Source organism: Furipterus horrens, unplaced genomic scaffold (assembly GCF_987537825.1).
Source record: "Furipterus horrens unplaced genomic scaffold, mFurHor1.1.pri manual_scaffold_6, whole genome shotgun sequence".
In the NCBI taxonomy this organism is placed as follows: domain Eukaryota; kingdom Metazoa; phylum Chordata; class Mammalia; order Chiroptera; family Furipteridae; genus Furipterus; species Furipterus horrens.
This window is the reverse complement of record NW_028327176.1, coordinates 176827734-176844764: the sequence shown is the minus strand read 5'-3', so window position 1 is coordinate 176844764 and position 17031 is coordinate 176827734. Positions and strand designations below refer to the sequence as shown.

The 17031-nt window shown below is 43.1% G+C and overlaps 2 protein-coding genes across 7 annotated transcripts in view; one reads left to right on the top strand and one right to left on the bottom strand.

The window, feature by feature from the left end:
* PLAGL1 (PLAG1 like zinc finger 1) overlaps positions 1-6197 on the top strand; it is a 54766-nt gene extending 48569 nt beyond the window's left edge. For all 6 annotated transcript variants that reach the window (XM_090279937.1, XM_090279934.1, XM_090279936.1 and 3 more), the window contains one exon: positions 3870-6197. In XM_090279937.1, the coding sequence (XP_090136063.1) occupies positions 3870-5103 (1234 nt within the window). In that variant the 3' untranslated portion in view covers positions 5104-6197. The remainder of the gene's footprint in view (positions 1-3869) is intronic.
* A 1843-nt stretch (positions 6198-8040) lies between these two features.
* The window catches only part of ZC2HC1B (zinc finger C2HC-type containing 1B), a 30408-nt gene continuing 21417 nt past the window's right edge, over positions 8041-17031 (bottom strand). Inside the window, exons 6-8 of the mRNA XM_090280834.1 lie at positions 14612-14720; positions 8719-8803; positions 8041-8247 (exon numbers count right to left, since the gene is read on the bottom strand). Of these exons, the coding sequence (XP_090136960.1) occupies positions 8733-8803; positions 14612-14720 (180 nt within the window). The 3' untranslated portion in view covers positions 8041-8247; positions 8719-8732. The remainder of the gene's footprint in view (positions 8248-8718; positions 8804-14611; positions 14721-17031) is intronic.

Below are 17031 nucleotides of genomic sequence, written 5' to 3'. Positions count from 1 at the left end.
TCAGATGCTGACACTGAGGACGGAGAGGAGGGAACACCTCCAAGTGGAAGGTTTTGGAGCAGTTTCTCAACTCGGGTCTCAGAGCAGCCCCCTCACAAGTAGAAATCTGAGGAGTACAGAGATGCTGAGTGTGTGCACTTACTCAGATTTTCAAAGGCATCCATGCTACAGCAAAGGATAAAAACCACTGGTTTAGCAGATGTTTTTTAAAAAACATCTAGTACATTTAGTCTAAATTATTTCTTGGGTGCCTATTAGGGACTTCCATGGGGGAAGTGGATATGTGAGATGCAGCTTTTTGCCTCCAAAGGATTCCTGTATTGGAGAAAAGACACAACACACACAAAATTGATTTAAGTTGCACGGTATCCAATTCACAGTGAATACTGTATGTGCTCTGTGTGTAGTTCCTCAGAGTGACACATGCAGAAACCCCACAGGTGGACACTTTTGACACCTGGTTAGGGGGCATGCATCATTTGTCTTTAATCTTCATGAAATGAACTTTAAAGCTTCAACTTTCAGATTACTCACAGTTCAATACATAAGTGATGGGCAAAATTCAAGAGAGGATTTACATCTGAGTGGTATAAACACGAGCCACATTACTATTAAATCTTGGAGTGCACCAGGGGCAAGGCACTCGGAAGAGTTTTAAAAGAGATATAAATTATGTTCCTGGACCTTAAGAATACCACTCTTATAAATAATGTCCTATAATAAGATGATTTTTAAAAATGAGATGATAAATGCTTCGGCTTTTAAAAATTCAAGTGTGTTCTCTACCTGGGACGCTCATTGCCATCCGTGTAAGTGCTGAGTGCCTACTGTGTGCACCGATTTTGTTGCAGAGGCTTCCTGTTTTGCAACAGGCCTCTAGCGTGTGGCGCAGTTACGATCCTCACCCGAACGCAGAGGGCCGCGGGCGCTCAGCGAAGCCACGACGAGGCCATAGTAACTGTGGAGAAAGACCAAACTGCGCACAGGAGATAAACAGTGGGAAAGGACCGCGGAGCTAACGGCTTATTGGAACGGCAGGAGTTAGGTGGCGCTGCTGTGGTGAGCCGCGCTGAAGAAGGTGTCTTAAGCAACACTGAGGAGGTGGTAGTACTGGACACGGGAAACGACTTTGTTCAGTTAAGAGCGTGACGTGAGGGGAGAAGGGGAAGCAGTGTGCTTTGTGCAAGACCTGCCTGACCCGCCACAGCCAGGTCTTGCCTCCCTGGCCTGAGGCAGTGATCGGAGGCCGGGCTAGGAAAGCGGGGAGAGGACAGGCTGCTTTAGGGTTTGCTTGCGCTTTTTTTTTTTTTTTTTTTTGAGGGCAGCATTCCATCCCATTTCCCTCAGTTGCAACATATACTCCATTTTATAAGCAGAGGTTGAGGGAGAAAATAACTGACTTGCTTAAGGAGAAAAGAGAACGTGGATCTCTGTGCAGCAGTTAGGTGGAGGCAGCAAAGACAAGAGACGTGGCAGATGGAAGCCGCAGTTAGAACCCCTGGTTCCAAGTCTGATATAATTCTAATTCTGAAGAATTCTAAGATTGTTGACGTGGCCCTGGTGACACCCCCAAATGGTGGTATTTGATGCTGGCGGTAGGGCAGACACAGTGTGGTTTCACGGATTGGGAGGTGAGCGGAGAGGTTGAGGGAAGGAAGCAAGTTCTTGTAGGAGCTTCAGCTCTAAGAGGATTCTGTCCTAGGTTGGGACGGTGGCATGCGTAAGTAAGGGATAAGTTAAAAGAGGACGATAGGGTGCTAGGAGGAGGAAGAAGGAAGGAAATTCGGAGAATGGGAGCTGGTGGCTGTGAAAAGTGGTGTTGCTCAGGGGCTAATAGTTGTCAACCTGTTCCTTTCTCATAGGTGGCACAGCAGGAGGCAGGAAAGCGTGCGGGGACCCCCGGCCCAGGGTAGTTACTGTGGCACTGATCTGCCCCTGGGTGGTAAAGGAAATCTAATCAGACCAAAAAAATCTTCCACAAAGAAAAAAGCAGAGAGAGGCAAGACTAGAAGATCCAGACAGAGCCTGGGGTTCTAGTCACTAGTATTGGACCAAATAGAAAATGACTTAGATGCCAAGGGTGTAAACCAGTTGCCTCCCACATCTGTTCCCAATGATACAAGTATCTATGGATATCTTGTATAATAAGGATGTGGTTATTTGTTAGAGGCAACAGCCTCAAAAACTCTTCCTGCAACCCACGAGTGTTTTTAAATACACCTGGAACTTGTAGACATCAACATCACTTCAGTCTCAAATGCCTGTCGCACTGACTCCTGCTCCTCAGCATTGTGTATGCCTGTCTTTCTCATCTGTATCCCTGTGCTTGCTGAGCTCTGGTGTCCTGGAGGGAAGGTGGAACTTACTTTTCTGTCTATCCTCTGCACAGAGCAGGCTATTTTTATTTTATTTTATTTTTTTTAGGGGCGAGAGGAAGAAGATGTAAGGTTCTTGCTTTTTTATATTCAAGAAAATGACAGACCCAGATCAGCTGTTTTGAACTGGTTTCTGATCTTCCTCCTAGTAGGGACCCACCACTGTTTTCTAAACAGCTGCTACTTACTAAGTCTCCTTCTAGAAAAGGATCCGGATTGGACAATACAGGGTAGAAGGCTGGGTACACTTTTGATTTAAACATACTGTATTTTAAGGAAGTTCTATCTTTTTTTTTTGCACAGAATAAGTTGTTAGAAATTCTTTTGTATGAAGTCAACAAGCTCAATTGCCTTGAAATTGTCAATAGCGCAAGCTTTAACTCAAGACAAAACACCTAAAGGAGTTAACTGTCAAAAGGGACATGAAGCAACCTATGTCGTATTTGCAAGCCACGAGCTAAGAGCGCTATTTTGTTAGAAATACTAACATATAGGACTTCGTACTTTGTATGACAGTTATTAAAATGACCCTTTTTAAAGCTTTAAAGATGACAAACTCAAGGTTCCTTTCTATCATGGAGTTTTTAAAAAGCAAGAGTTTAGATTTTAGGAATTCAGTGGAACTGTAATAGAAATGGAATGGTGGTGGTTTTCCAAAACTAAATTGCGCTTTACAGATACAAGTATAAAACAGCTATTTTGAAATTCCAGATTGACTAGGATGACTACGGCTTGTCCCCGAAGCTCAGTTAAAGAAACACATAACTTGTGCTGGGGGTAGTAGGTTGGTCCTTCTAGAAAAAGCCCTTTTGAATTCTGCCAGCGAAATTACCAGTGACCTTCAGGAAGAGACAGGGATCTTGAGGGGCTGCATGAATCTGGGATGATGATAGCTGATAGGAAAGTGTTAAACAGAGGAAACCGAGAGGTAAGTGTCAAGATCTCATGGGAGGCATGAGGTTCAGCGCACAGGTGGTAGGGTTGGCGTTTTGGGGGTCCAATTAGACGCTCTCTCTGAGGTTAAGGACAGACTTTTTAGTATTATGTCTATGGCCTGAACTTTTGGTCTCAATCAGTAAAAACCAAGCAGGGATTGTATTAGAAACAATAACCTAAAACTGGAGGCAAATTGAGTCACTTTTGGAAATCCAGAAATTTTCAGAGTATACCCATTTAACCCTTTCCTGAAAAATATTTTTATGATCACATTTTAAAATACTTGTATACATTTAGCAGTCTGTGTACTCAAACTATATTCCTCACAGGTGTGAAAATCACATTATGGCCTTAGTAGCACCTGTTTTTTTTTTTTTCAAATCCTGAAGTTTTATGTATGTATAGGATATGGAAAATATAGAAAAGTATTTTAAAACTGAAAACAATTTCTTACACCACCACCTAGAGAAAACTATTAAGATCTTAATATTGTTTCTATACCTTTCTTGGGCTCTTAAAAAACAGAGTCAGTTGTGAAATTTTCCCTTCTGCTCCTAGACACATGGCTACCCACTCACCCCAGAAGTCTCACCAGTGTGCTCACTGTGAGAAGACGTTCAACCGGAAAGACCACCTGAAAAACCACCTCCAAACCCACGACCCTAACAAAATGGCCTTTGGGTGTGAGGAGTGTGGGAAGAAGTACCACACCATGCTGGGCTACAAGAGGCACCTAGCTCTCCACGCGGCCAGCAGCGGCGACCTCACCTGTGGGGTCTGTGCCCTGGAGCTAGGGAGCACAGAGGTGCTGCTCGACCACCTCAAAGCCCATGCCGAAGAGAAGCCCCCTAGTGGAGCCAAGGAAAAGAAGCACCAGTGCGACCACTGCGAAAGATGCTTCTACACCCGGAAAGATGTACGGCGCCACCTGGTGGTCCACACAGGCTGCAAGGACTTCCTGTGCCAGTTTTGCGCCCAGAGATTTGGGCGCAAAGACCACCTCACTCGCCACACCAAGAAGACACACTCACAGGAGCTGATGAAAGAGAGTCTGCAGTCTGGAGACTTTCTAAACACCTTCCACTCCATCTCTCCCCAGTTTCAGCTGAAGGCTGCCCCACTGTCTCCTTACCCGATAGGGGCTCCTGCACAGAATGGGCTTGCTGGTGGCTTGCCCCATGAGGTACATGGCCACCTCCACAACCCCGCAGAGCAGCCCTGCCCCCCTGTTGGGCCGCTGCCAGAGGGCCTGGTTCCACTGCACACCATAGCACCTCCCAGCTCTCCCCCTATGCCCCTCCAGAATCACAAGTATACCGGTTCTACCTCTTACCCCCCACTTGCAAATCTGCCCATCAAAGCAGATACTAAGGGGTTTTGCAACATCAATTTGCTTGAGGAATTGCCTCTGCAAGAGCCTCAGTCACCCCACAAGCTCAACCCAGGTTTTGATATGGCTAAGGGGGGTGCTGGTAAAGTAAGCCTGCCCAAGGAGCTGCCTGCAGATGCTGTGAACATAACAATACCTGCCTCTCTGGACATTTCCCCCCTTTTGGGTTTCTGGCAGCTGCCCCCTCCTACCCAAAATGCCTTTGGGAATGGCCCCCTCACCCTGGGGCCTGGGGAGCCTCTGCCCCATAGGCTGAGCTGCCTGGGGCAGCAGCAGCAAGATCCCTCACTTGCCATGAGCACTATGAGCCTGGGCCAGCTCCCGCTGCCCCCCATCCCCCATGTTTTCCCGGCAGGCACCAGTTCGGCCATCCTGCCTCATTTCCATCATGCATTCAGATGACTGATTTAAAGCATACTTTTCTTATTCTGGAGGATGTTTTTAAGAAGCATTTTAAACGTCAGTTATAATACAAGGAAATATTTGGAAAGCAGTACTGGGAATATGGCTTATTCAGTAATGACCGGCTTGAGATAAGACTTTTCTCGAATTGCATGTATCGTGCCAATCTGTCCTGAGTGTTCATGCTTTGTACCAAATGTAATAAGCAAGTATTCTTTAATGGAATTGCGACTATTGTTATAATCGACATCCAAACGAGGGCTGCTATATCGAGGTGTCTGTCAGATTGAGTTTAATCGTAGGTCATGATCATCATAATGTTAGCTAAATAACTGTATGTGGCACCGCCTAGGAAGGGAATGATGGAAAGGTTTGGATTTCTCCAAAATGGGAGATTTTTTTTTTTTAATACAAAAATAACCTTTATATTACATATTATAACTAGGTTGTGTATTTCTTTTCAGGGATTTTTCTACTTTCAGGGTTGGATGTAGTTTTAGTTACTATTACCATAGCCAACCTATAGTTTTATACAAACAATTTCTTGTGGGATAATAGCTGTCTCCATTTTAAACAAGCATTTTAAATGTAGTTTGAATATTTTCCACAAGATGCTACAATATGAGTTATCACTTCATTTATCTTAAAGGCTAAACTGGTTGTGTCAGTTATATCTGACAGAAAAAAAATCACTATAACCAGGTGTCAGTCAAAAAAGCCTTTTGCTGACTTTAATATTGATTATATTTTTAACAGGAATTTAAAAATATTACTGGAATTTAAATACACACATATATATATATTAAACAAGAATTTTCTTTGCTCTGTCTGGCTTAAATTACTATTCTGCTTAAGTATATTTTTAATCACCAATAAGTAAATGCATTTTAAAATTCTTCATTTAAGTCAATATTAGTTTTATTCAGAAAGTAACATTTTGCAATGTATAACTATAATCTCTTTAATTTGATATTATCTAATGAGTTTTAAAAATATGACACTTAACCTTTTTGTTAAAGCTCTTTTGTCTTTTGTGTTTAGAGGCTTTCTATATGAAGATATATCTTACATATAATAAACTTTACAAATGCTGACTGTGGCTTGTTTAGTTTTTCATGTGGCTCCACTGCCTAACCACCCAGATTGGGATACACAACATCCCAGCGCCCTTGCTGGCTCCCTCATGCCCCTTCCTGGCCATTACTTCCCACATAAACGACTAGTCCAGCCTCTATTCAGCATCTACTAGAGACGAACTTCCTTTTTTTTTTTTAATTAACAATATGACTTAAGGTAGAAGCTTATGTGCTTCAGTTAAATTTACAGCACTAAGAGCTTATTTCTTAGCATTATGTACTGTATAAAATTCTGAATCCTTCTATATTATGAATTTATTTCTGATGTTGAGGGCAGAAGACTCGCTATTGAAGCCTAGTCTACCCTGGGCCAGTTTTACAGTGGTGTTCACCATTCATGTCTAGCATGAATTAGAAATCTACGTATTCCTCCCTGGGCCTGGGCCGTCTTCACAAAGTAATCCCCACCCCCAATCTGACAAGCCTGTTTATTTCTGTCTGTTTTACCTCTAAACAGGGTAGAGGTAGGCAGAGAAGAGGAAGCCTTGAGTTCATTTGCCCAAATGTGAGAACCCTTGGCTCACAGCCCTGACCAGTGGTGCCGATTACAGTAAAAGCTACCTGGGGGTGGGGCTGGCACTGTGCAATCGACTTAGATTCTTAAAAGTACAGTGGAGGGAGGAAGGAAGGCAAAGGAACACAGGGTGCCTCACCAGTAGGAATCCACCGCTCTGGGGTGTCCAAGTCAGCGCCCGTAGCCCCCACTTCTCCGAGGGAGTCTCCCAGAGCAAGGGGAGAGGGGGTTCACCTCGGCTAAATCCTCCCAAGAGCCTTTCATAGATGCTTCCACAGACACGTTCCCAGGGCCCAGGAGTCTTCCGTCAGTTCCAGGAAATACACCCGATTTTCCTGAGCACGAAGCATAGTATTTGGTCCCCAAATACAGACCCGAAGTGTTTGCGTCGTGCTAGCTGCACTGTAGGCGGGAGTAGCTTGGGGTTCTTCTACTTAAATTTAGGCATGAAAACTGGCTTTAAAGTCTTCATTAAAAGCCCCCAAGTTTAAGAAAAATAAAAATTAGGAGCCCTGGCTGGGTGGCTCGGTTGGGTGGAGCATCATCGCGCACACCAAAAGACTGCGGGTTGGATCCTGGGCCGACGCATACCTAGGTTTTGGGGTCTATCCCCAGTAGGGCACGTACCGGAGACAATGGGTCAACGTTTCTCTCTCTTACACTCTCAAATCAATGGACCTATCCTTGGGTGAGGATCAAAATAAATTAATTAAAAAATTAAGATCATCAGATTAAAAAGCACGAGTTGAGTACAAATGCCTTAACGAAGAGTTTATTAACCCTCACGGCAACAACTAGAACGACACAACAGTTGAGAGACTGCCTTCCCGCAGAGCTCCATAAACCAGCCATGAGAGGAGCGCTTGCCTCCTGATTGGTCATGATAACAAAGGGCTTCGGGCCACACAGAACATCTGCCCCACCGGGTGGGAAGGCCATTCTAACTGGTTCCCTCCACTGCAGTGTTTTCCCCCCAAAACAGCTCTGTGCACTTGGGTACGTGAGACAATTCTACGTGGTATACAGACGGCTATTTAAAACAGTTGTTACTAATTACACTTTAATGCTAATTAGAAGCAAATATCAAAGCCGGGAATTCATGGCTATTAGGTAGCATGAAGCTAGGTAAAAAAAAAAAAGAAAAAGAAAGAAAAAAGATTTTCCTAATATAATGGTAGTACTCCAAAGACAGTTTCACTCAAAGTTTGTGCTATCAAAGCAACATTTTTTTAAAAGCCCATTAAATGTCCAATTTAGAAAATGCTTCAAGTGAATCTTTAAGTCAAGCATGATACAGATGAATGTGTTGTTGAATGATTTTGTTTTGAATATTTTGAAGGGAGCAAGTAAGAAATTTCAAGCTAGTTTTTACTTGTTCTACATGATGTCTCGAGAGGAATCATAGGCATTTAAACAGACATCCACCGTTCCTGCGTTGTGGGTGGCATTCCTGGGAACAAGGCGATGCGGGCGGATGAGTTTCAGGAAGCCAGCCTGGAAGCAGAAAGAAAAGATATTTACTAGAACTTCGATGTTTCCACACTGAGAATGTTAGATAATACAAGCCTCTCTAAAATATAATGGTTTTTAACAAACAGTTCACAATATGAAACATGTCTCCAGCTTCCTACCAATCCTACTCCGTGTCAGTCTCAGGAACTGTCTCTTTGGGGACAATGTGTTTGGGGAAAGGGACTGGTGGTAGCCTTGTGGGTCCAAATGAAGAACTGTCCCTTTTTCCTATTAGGTCAGGCATCAAACTGAATATCATTTTCAAACTGTAGGATTAACAAAAGAGTAAGTTTCAAGAGCATACATTGTATTAACCTAACTCAGGGTTTGCCCATGTTTCTCTTTGGGTTGCTTGCTATGAGGTCATTCCCTTAAAGGCTCATTAACTGTATCTCAGACATTAGATGATCAAAGACACCTGGATTACAGTTTAAGTTTGTTTGTTTTTCTTACCTGGCCTCTAGGAGTTAATCTTTTTTAGAAGGTTTAGTAAACCCTTGTTTGAGTTTTGCTCCAGAAGCAGGGTCCACTGCTAATCCTTTACAGACATAAACAGATTTGTTATTATGTAAAAGCAAACATTAGCAAGAAAAATAAAGGAAAGATTGTGAAATCCTCCCATTGGATCAAAGTCTCTGTTCCATTTTGTTTTGTTCTGTAGCTATAGACAATAAATACTCAGTTTCTGTCCTGAGCCAAATAATAAGGAAAGCCAAGGGCTGTCGCAGGGTTCTTCTCTCCCCGCTGCTAGCCGTCCCTCCACTTACCCATGGATCGGTGCTTTGGACTGCTACCTCAGGTAGCTCACCATTTATGCAAGCTGACCCTCAACACCTCTCCCCGCTACTGTACTCTCAGCATGTACCCTGAGTAGTTCATGCCTTCCCTATTCTTGACCTGCTCTCGTGAGCCTTATGAAAGCATGAGATGCACCCCACCCCCACATACACACACCCATCCTGGGTTATTATATAGCAATGGACTCGCTTCACAAACAGGATTCTTTTCCTTTGTGTCCAGAAGCTCTCTTAGGTACACAGAGAGGCAGAAGTTTATGGGTACAGGCACACCACAGTCTGTTTTAGACCACATGGTATGGGGCAGGATTCTCAGATAAATCTTTCTTTTTTTTTTGTAAAAAGGACTAAGTCCCCTCTGTCCTAGAGGCCTCCAGTGTTTTATGAAGGGGGAGTCACCAAACAACCCAAGGAAACTGGCAATCGAAGTATCAAAGGGCATAGGAATAGAAAGAGCTTTCACGTTCATTTTATCCAAAGATCAGCAGGCTTTATTCCTGCCAAAGGATCATCAGCTGACCCTCAGATACTCATTACATTTGCTAAACAATGAAGCTATAGGTAAGGGGGCCCGATGATGTTGGTGCGGGGAAGATGCTTAACATGAGCAAACCCTCTGGTTCCTGAAATAAAAGCAGAGCCCACCCAACAGTGTTATAAAACGCAATTCACTAAATATATGAAGCAACACAGCTCTAGAACCCAGAACTACATTTTCACAGTGATCTTAATCTGTCCAAAAAAAGGTAGTGGAGAAGCTGATATGCAGAGGTATCTTCTCAGCAAATCAATCACTCATATGTCAAAACCCTTGAGAAAATGCCACCAGAAGATATTTGCTGACTAGGCTATAAACTCATTTCCAATCTGAACTGTGTCTCCTTAATGTATGTATTTTTTGACCCAGTTTTCCCAAAGCAGACAAAGATTGGGTTGGCTCTACCATTTCCTGTTAAGAGTCCTTGTGCAAGTTGCTTTATCTCTCTGTACTTCTCTCATCTATAAACTAGGGATATGAATAGTCATTTACCCCCTTGTGAGGATTAAATGAGGAATAATATATGGACTGCTCAGAAGAGGGTACAATTAAGTATGGACTATTGTCCATGAAGAAGGAAGTTATTTAGTAGACCAAAAAAGTAGACACAATTTACTGGTTTAATGTCAGGAAAACAGCTAAATAAGTTATATTGTATTCTTGTGAGATATGTTTTTTAAGGAAAGTTTTGCCACAAAGAAATGTTCAAAATTAGTGAAAAAGATCAGGATGTATACATGGACTATGATCCTAACTTTGATAAAAGGAAAAAGAAAAGATTATAAATAGAAAGAAAATTTAAAAAATCAATGTTAACAATGGGCATGTCAGGTGTGGAATTATATATGATTTTTTTCTTTGCACTTTTTCTCCATTTTCCAATTTTTTTTTTACAGTAAGCATTAATATCAGAGAGGATAATTTTTGGAAAGCTCTTTCTTAAAGAGGCGAAAAGTGAAAAGTCCTCAGGCCGTCATCATTGCCTAACTCACACAGTGTCAGCATCAATGACAGAGCCCTCCTTGCTCTAGAGCCAGCCTAACTTTAATTTCCCTTCACACCCCAACTCTTCTCTATGCTTTGGCCAAATGGGTCATTTGTTCCCACAGCTTGTCCTCTGCATTCTGTGTTCAGATCTTTGTTCATTCTTTTTGCAACTTTTCTTCCCTGGTCAAAGCTGAACTCGTCCAGAAAGCTCATCTCAGACGCCTCCACCTCCTCGGAGCTTCTTCTCTCAGACTGTCGCCTCCTCCTAAAAGCCTCCTGGGCTAAGCTGACTTCTTTCTTGTATTCTCTTAGGGCCTTTACATCCCACAGTTAAATATAGTTTACATCCCACTGTTAAATATTGACTGCTATCCTCCTAGACTTTTAAGAATCCATGAGCATAAGAAACAACCATGCATAATAATTATGTGTTGAATGAATCTTCTTAAACATCCATGGCAGCTGTGCACCAAGTTCATGTAACATCACATGCTCTTTTGTATCAGATTCTCCTGCACATGCATTTTTTTTTTCTCATAAGACTCTGGGATGGATAAGGATTGAGACATGTATCTCCCCTGACTGGATTTAGAACATAATGTTCTAAATTGGAGAGGCTAAATGCATATTTTATGCAAGAAAGTTGAAGAATGAAAGCCAGAGTTTTAGGGGGTTAACTACCAGCTAGATGAAAAGACAATCATAGGATTTATGTGGAAGGCAAGTGATACCGAATGGCCTAAACTACTATCAATCTAGATATAGCAAAGCTCAACAACAACAATTTTTAAGAGACCATCATATTACAAATAGGTTAATACTGACCAGGATAAACAATGGAGAGTAGATGCAAATCTGATTCACACACTGGTCTGTTTACATTAGCAAAAACACTTAGTGCTTTTCTCCAGGCCCTAAACATTTTCTAGAATGCATTCCCCTCTCTCCAATATACTTCTGCCTCCTTCCCCGAATGGCTCTGAATGAAATGTGACTAATTTAAAGGCACACTAACGGTGGTGATTATGGTTTCAAATGTAAGCAGGTAAGATCACAGGAAAGAATAAGAAATTAAATTGAAAATGCATCTTAGGTCCACCCATCTCCTGCACAGATAAAGAAGTCAACCACCATCACAAACTGTTCCAGCCATTCCCAGTCATTCAAGCTAAAACCCTGCATACCTAATCTCTGGTCAGGGTACCCATATCAATAAAGTCATCCTGATCCAAACATTCTCATATGTATTCCTTAGGTTTTTGTCAGTGAAAATTGTCAAAATATTGGGGGGGAAATGCATCTTAAATTGCTATAATACATAAATATGATAAATCAAAATGCTCTGTCTTAAATCTAATTAACATAACAATTCAACGCATGGGCCAATAACTTACGTGAGAAAGTACACAAACTACCTACTTTTTCCCACACACTTCATTCAAAAAGTGTTTATTGAGCACCTCGCATGTTCCATGAACATTTCTAACAGGTAGGGATGTAGCAGTACAATAAAAAATAGACAAAACAGACAGATCCATGCCTTCTTAAAACTTACATTCCTTTTGGAGTGGGAAGACAAACACATATACATTGACTATTAGATGGTGGTAAATGCTATTTTTAAAAACTACAGAGGGAATTGCGGAGGGACTAATTAATTTTAGATGGGGGGGTGCTTCACTGTGAAGACGATACTCAGCCAAGAACTGCAGGGAGTGTGTCGGGGGGGCAGTGCAGATCAGTGGGGGGGAGTTTTGGTTTTCAGCAGAGAGCAGCCAGTGCAAAGGCCCTGGACCAGGGATGTGCAGGTCTGTGATGCTCAAGGAACAACACAGAAGCTGCAGGAGCTGGATGGAGAGGACACAGTGACAGGTGAGGTCAGGTGGTGGTCCAGAACCCAGTGTGAGCCATGCTAAAAACTTTGCCTTTTACTTAGCAACATTACAGTGGTTATAAACCACCATTAACTAGTCAAAGTAAATATAATACCATTTTGCTGAGATCGACTGGCCTACTAATCTACTTTCTAATGTATCCAGATGGTGTTTTAATAATGTTCTGCTTAATGTACTGAGACATAGGACTTCTGAGTCTTCACTTGGACCTTGCTGCTGTTTTTAAAAAATGACTTAGTTCAAGGAAGGAAACTCTTATTTTCAAAACCACACCTGACACGCTGTCCTCTCCCATTCCCAATCTCTTTCCAAGTTTACTAGGCCAGGGAATGAAGGTCTTGGGCTCCGTTGCTGTACTTGGATGTGACTGCGCGCACTGTCAGAGTTCTCTAATCCTGATGAATTAAGCAATATTCCCTCTTGGCAAATACACTCTGACCGCAAACTCAAAGGAGTTCTTTTTACTGGAAAGGAAGCATTATAGCATATTCTTTGAAAAAATAAGAAAAGCAACCATAATATAAAGAAACTGTCTTTTCTGAAGGACATTAATCATTATACATTTTTTAAAAGAGCTTGTTAGTAAAAGTTTTACCACACAAGTACATATATTATTTGAAGTGTGTGTGGAGGGGTGAAAACTAAAATCTACCTCATTGTTAAGTTTTTGCAGACCAGGAAAAATCTAATGACTTGGGTTTACAGGGCTATGGGGAAATTTTAAAATATTAATTCAGTTTTTAGCCCATGATAAGCAACTCAGGAGGAATTTTAAAACTAATAATAAACTTTCTCGTGCTGTTTATGAACTGTGAGACTGGCAGTTCTTACTCTGGTTCTGATTATACATTTAAATTAAGACCCCTGATCAGAGGTGCCATATGGTCATGAATCAATTCACACTGCCTTCCCAAGTGCACGCTGATCATAAAGAAGAATGCCACGTTTTCTAATGTAGCTCAGAGAAGGGGGAGAGTACAGCAGGTATTTAATCCAGCTCTGCCGTTTACCACTTGGGTGCTTGGGACAAATAACCAGCACCCTGAGCCTCAGTTTCCCTTTTCACAGATAAAAGCATTTGGAGGATCACTCTGGGGATTAAGTGAAATGGGTCTTGTGTATATTAAGTACCGTAAGGGTGGTTATGTCGTTCTGTTACTTTGAAGGAATGATTTAGTTCCAGAAAGGAAACGCTTCCCTTTTTCTTTTTCTTTTTTACAGCTTTACTGAGATATAATTGAATATAATATTGTGTAAGTTTAAGATGTACAATGTCATGATTTGATACATGAATGTATTGTGCAATGATTGCTAAAGTGAAGTTAGTTAACACCCATCAGTTCACATAGTTAACTTTTGTGCCTGGGGTGGTAAGGATATTTAAAATTTGCTGTCTTGGCAACTTTCAAGTATGTGATAGAGTATTGCTAACTATAGTAACCACGCTGTGCATTAGATTCCCAGAACTTATTCCTCTTATACCTGCAAGACTGTATCCTTTGGCCAACATCTCACCATTTCTCCCACCCCACCCTCACCCCTGGCAACCACCATTCTATTCTCTGTTTTTATGAATTTGACTTAGCATAATGTCCTCAGTGTCCAGGCATGTTGTCACAGAAGGCAGGGCTTCTTCTTTTTTAAAGACTGAATAGTTATTTCATTGTGTATGCTACATATACCATATCTTTATCCATTCATTGGTCCATGGGCACTGAGGTTGTTTCTGGATCTTGGCTATTTGAAAAATGCTATAATCAACATGGGAGTACTGATATCTCTCCAAGATTGTGATTTCATTGTCTTCCCTTATTTTCAACATATCTGATAAGCTGCTATCTCCCATTCTTTATCTTTGTTCAGTTTTACTAGTCAGAGAATGGTGGTTGTAGGCCCTACTGCTGTGATTGGATCTGACTTTGTATTTTGTCAGAGTTATCTAAACCCGATATATTAGGAAGTGTTCCCACTTGGCAAATAAGCTTAAACCTCAAACAAAGCCATGTATCTTTATATCCACGAGGAACGTTGGATATCATGGCTTTTGTCGACTGCCCACAAATCCCAAAGCCAACAGTGGTCGCCTCTGTCCCTGTCCGTTGAGAGCTGAGATGCTTACGCTGACTTACCTGGCCTGGTTGGGGCCACTCTTGTGGCCTCAAGCTCCCTGTTCTGTAGCAGAGCTCCCACGGCACTGGTCACAGTTGGTTCTTTTTTGGAACTCATCTGCGCCCTACCCTACAGAGAGAGAGGGAACAGATCTCTAGCCCCGGGTAGCACACACAGGCAGAGCTTCCCATGTAACGAGCAGCGATGGAGTCCTTACAAGGGACCTGCTGTACTCCGGGGGGAGAGGACACGCACATCCTGCCCCTCAGCCCTGTTCCTAACCTCCCTGCTGGTGCTCAAAGCCACATCAGGCTTTAAGAACTTTCATTCTACAATCGAGCTGTTGGGGGACTTGCAATATGTTAATCCTGTAAAATTAGTTGGATAGAGCCATGAGAACTCACTTCGTGTTAGAAAAGATAGTTATGAACATCCTAGTTTTTCATTACACATGGAGATGCCTTTGTTTTTAAATACATGAGCAGAGAAGAAAAACAGACATTGGCAGGCAGCAAATGTTTTAAACATGGAATTCCAACATCCCCACACCACACCCCTCCCTGCTGAGCCGCAGGAGCAGAACAGTCACGTTAATGCAGCATGAGACCCCGATGTTCCTTGCTGGCTCCTTTTTACCCCACTGCGGAGCCCACCGGCATCTCCATGGAAACGACATCAAGATAACCTGTTACTCCAACAGAGAACTCTCACTTGGGCAAGAGGAGCTGGGAGAGTATGGCAGGCAGTTCAGCCCCAGCCAAACAAACAGAGCTATTTTCAGAGGGTAGAACACTTTTTTAAAGTTGATTTTATTTAAAATAGAAACACATTTCAGCTGTGCTGTTAACAGCCCTACCCAACTGCAACCAGCCCCCCCTTTCTGCTCCACTTGTGAATAAGCCCCACTATGAGGCCGGGCCCCAGCGTGGTGAGGCTGGCATCGGGAAAACAAGCACTGCTGTTCAGACACACTCGACAGCGAGTTTACTCAGAGAGCAAGCAATTTTTCTTCTGTGTTCCCAATCACCACTTAGCTCTGCAAAACAAGGCAAGGAACGGGGCCAAGTCACTGGTTACAGTCAGCACGGCCAGCTGGCCTCCTTCAGGAATAAAAAGCACTTCCGTTGCTGCTTCCCAGCGCTCCCTTTGGCCCCACTAAACCCCGACTCACTTCGTGAACTGGCCAGAAGAGCCATTCGAAGAAATGTACCGCGCCCTGTACTGCCCTAGAGAGTGGAGGCAGGGGTGTGCTGAGAAAACCTTGCCAAAGCGAAGTTGAATTGAAGCCCAAAGCAGTCATATCCCCTCAAAATCAGGGTGGCTTTCCCACCCACAGGAAAGGGCCCTCAGAGAGGGGAAGGAGGGTGGGGTAAGGGGGAAGAGGAACGTTGGGGGAAACCCTGTGTTAAAGTGCTTCACTTATATTCTCTATAATCCTCCCAACAACTCGGTAAGGTAAGGATGAAAGTGAGTCTCAAAGAATTTAAGCAACTTGTCCAAGTTTACCTGCAGGTAGTGAATTATACACCTGAGAGTCAAACCCTGACTACTGATTGCAGAATCCTGGCTCTTTCTACATCGCACTGCCTCCCACGCTATTTCAGGTGTGAAGATTGAATCTCTACAACTATATTTATCAGCCTGCTCCACCACCACCACCGTCTCCTCCCTCCGGTGTTCCTTTATCTAGATGTACAGTATTGTTATCTGCCCAGGTTCTGGAGCTCAAAACCTTCTTGTCAACCCCGATCCTCTTTCGCCTGATATCCAATCACCTTCTCAGCCCCAATGATTATTTCTTAAATTCTCTCTCCACGCACCTGCCCCCATTAGCCTTCTTATTCCAGCCCAAGAGTCTTTCCCTGTTGTGTGGCTTTTAACTGGTCTCCTGCCAATCCATCTTGAACACTAATGGCAAGGGTGATCTTTCTAAAAAACCAGTTCCATGCCACTCCAGTCTATACTGTCAGCCAGACAACACTGCCTGTAGAATGACACACGAGGCTAATAATAGACTGTTAGAAAAGCCAAGGAGGTCAGCAAGAAGAGAAAGTGGAAGCATAGTAGGAACAGGTGAGATGGGGAGGTGGAAGAGAGGACTTCCCGGGTCCCTGGGGACCTTACCATTCCTGCTTCCAGGCCCTCAGGCGGGCTGGCCTCAGATTTCAGGGCACCTAGCCACTTCATTCCCCCTTTCCTCCTTTCTGAACCCTCTTGACTTAACACCCTTCTAGATCCGACACCCACTCGGTCTGTCCCGTCCCTTGTCACCCTCCCACAGGCAACTGTGCTTTAACCCCACAGGCAACTGTGCTTTAACCCCACAGGCTGGGCAGGCTCTTCAGGCCACAAGCTGGATGTTTGTGAGGAATGGCCTCATAAGCTCCAACTCTGTGCTGCTGAACCCACTGGATATTTTCGTGGAAAGTGTCGGCCCCTC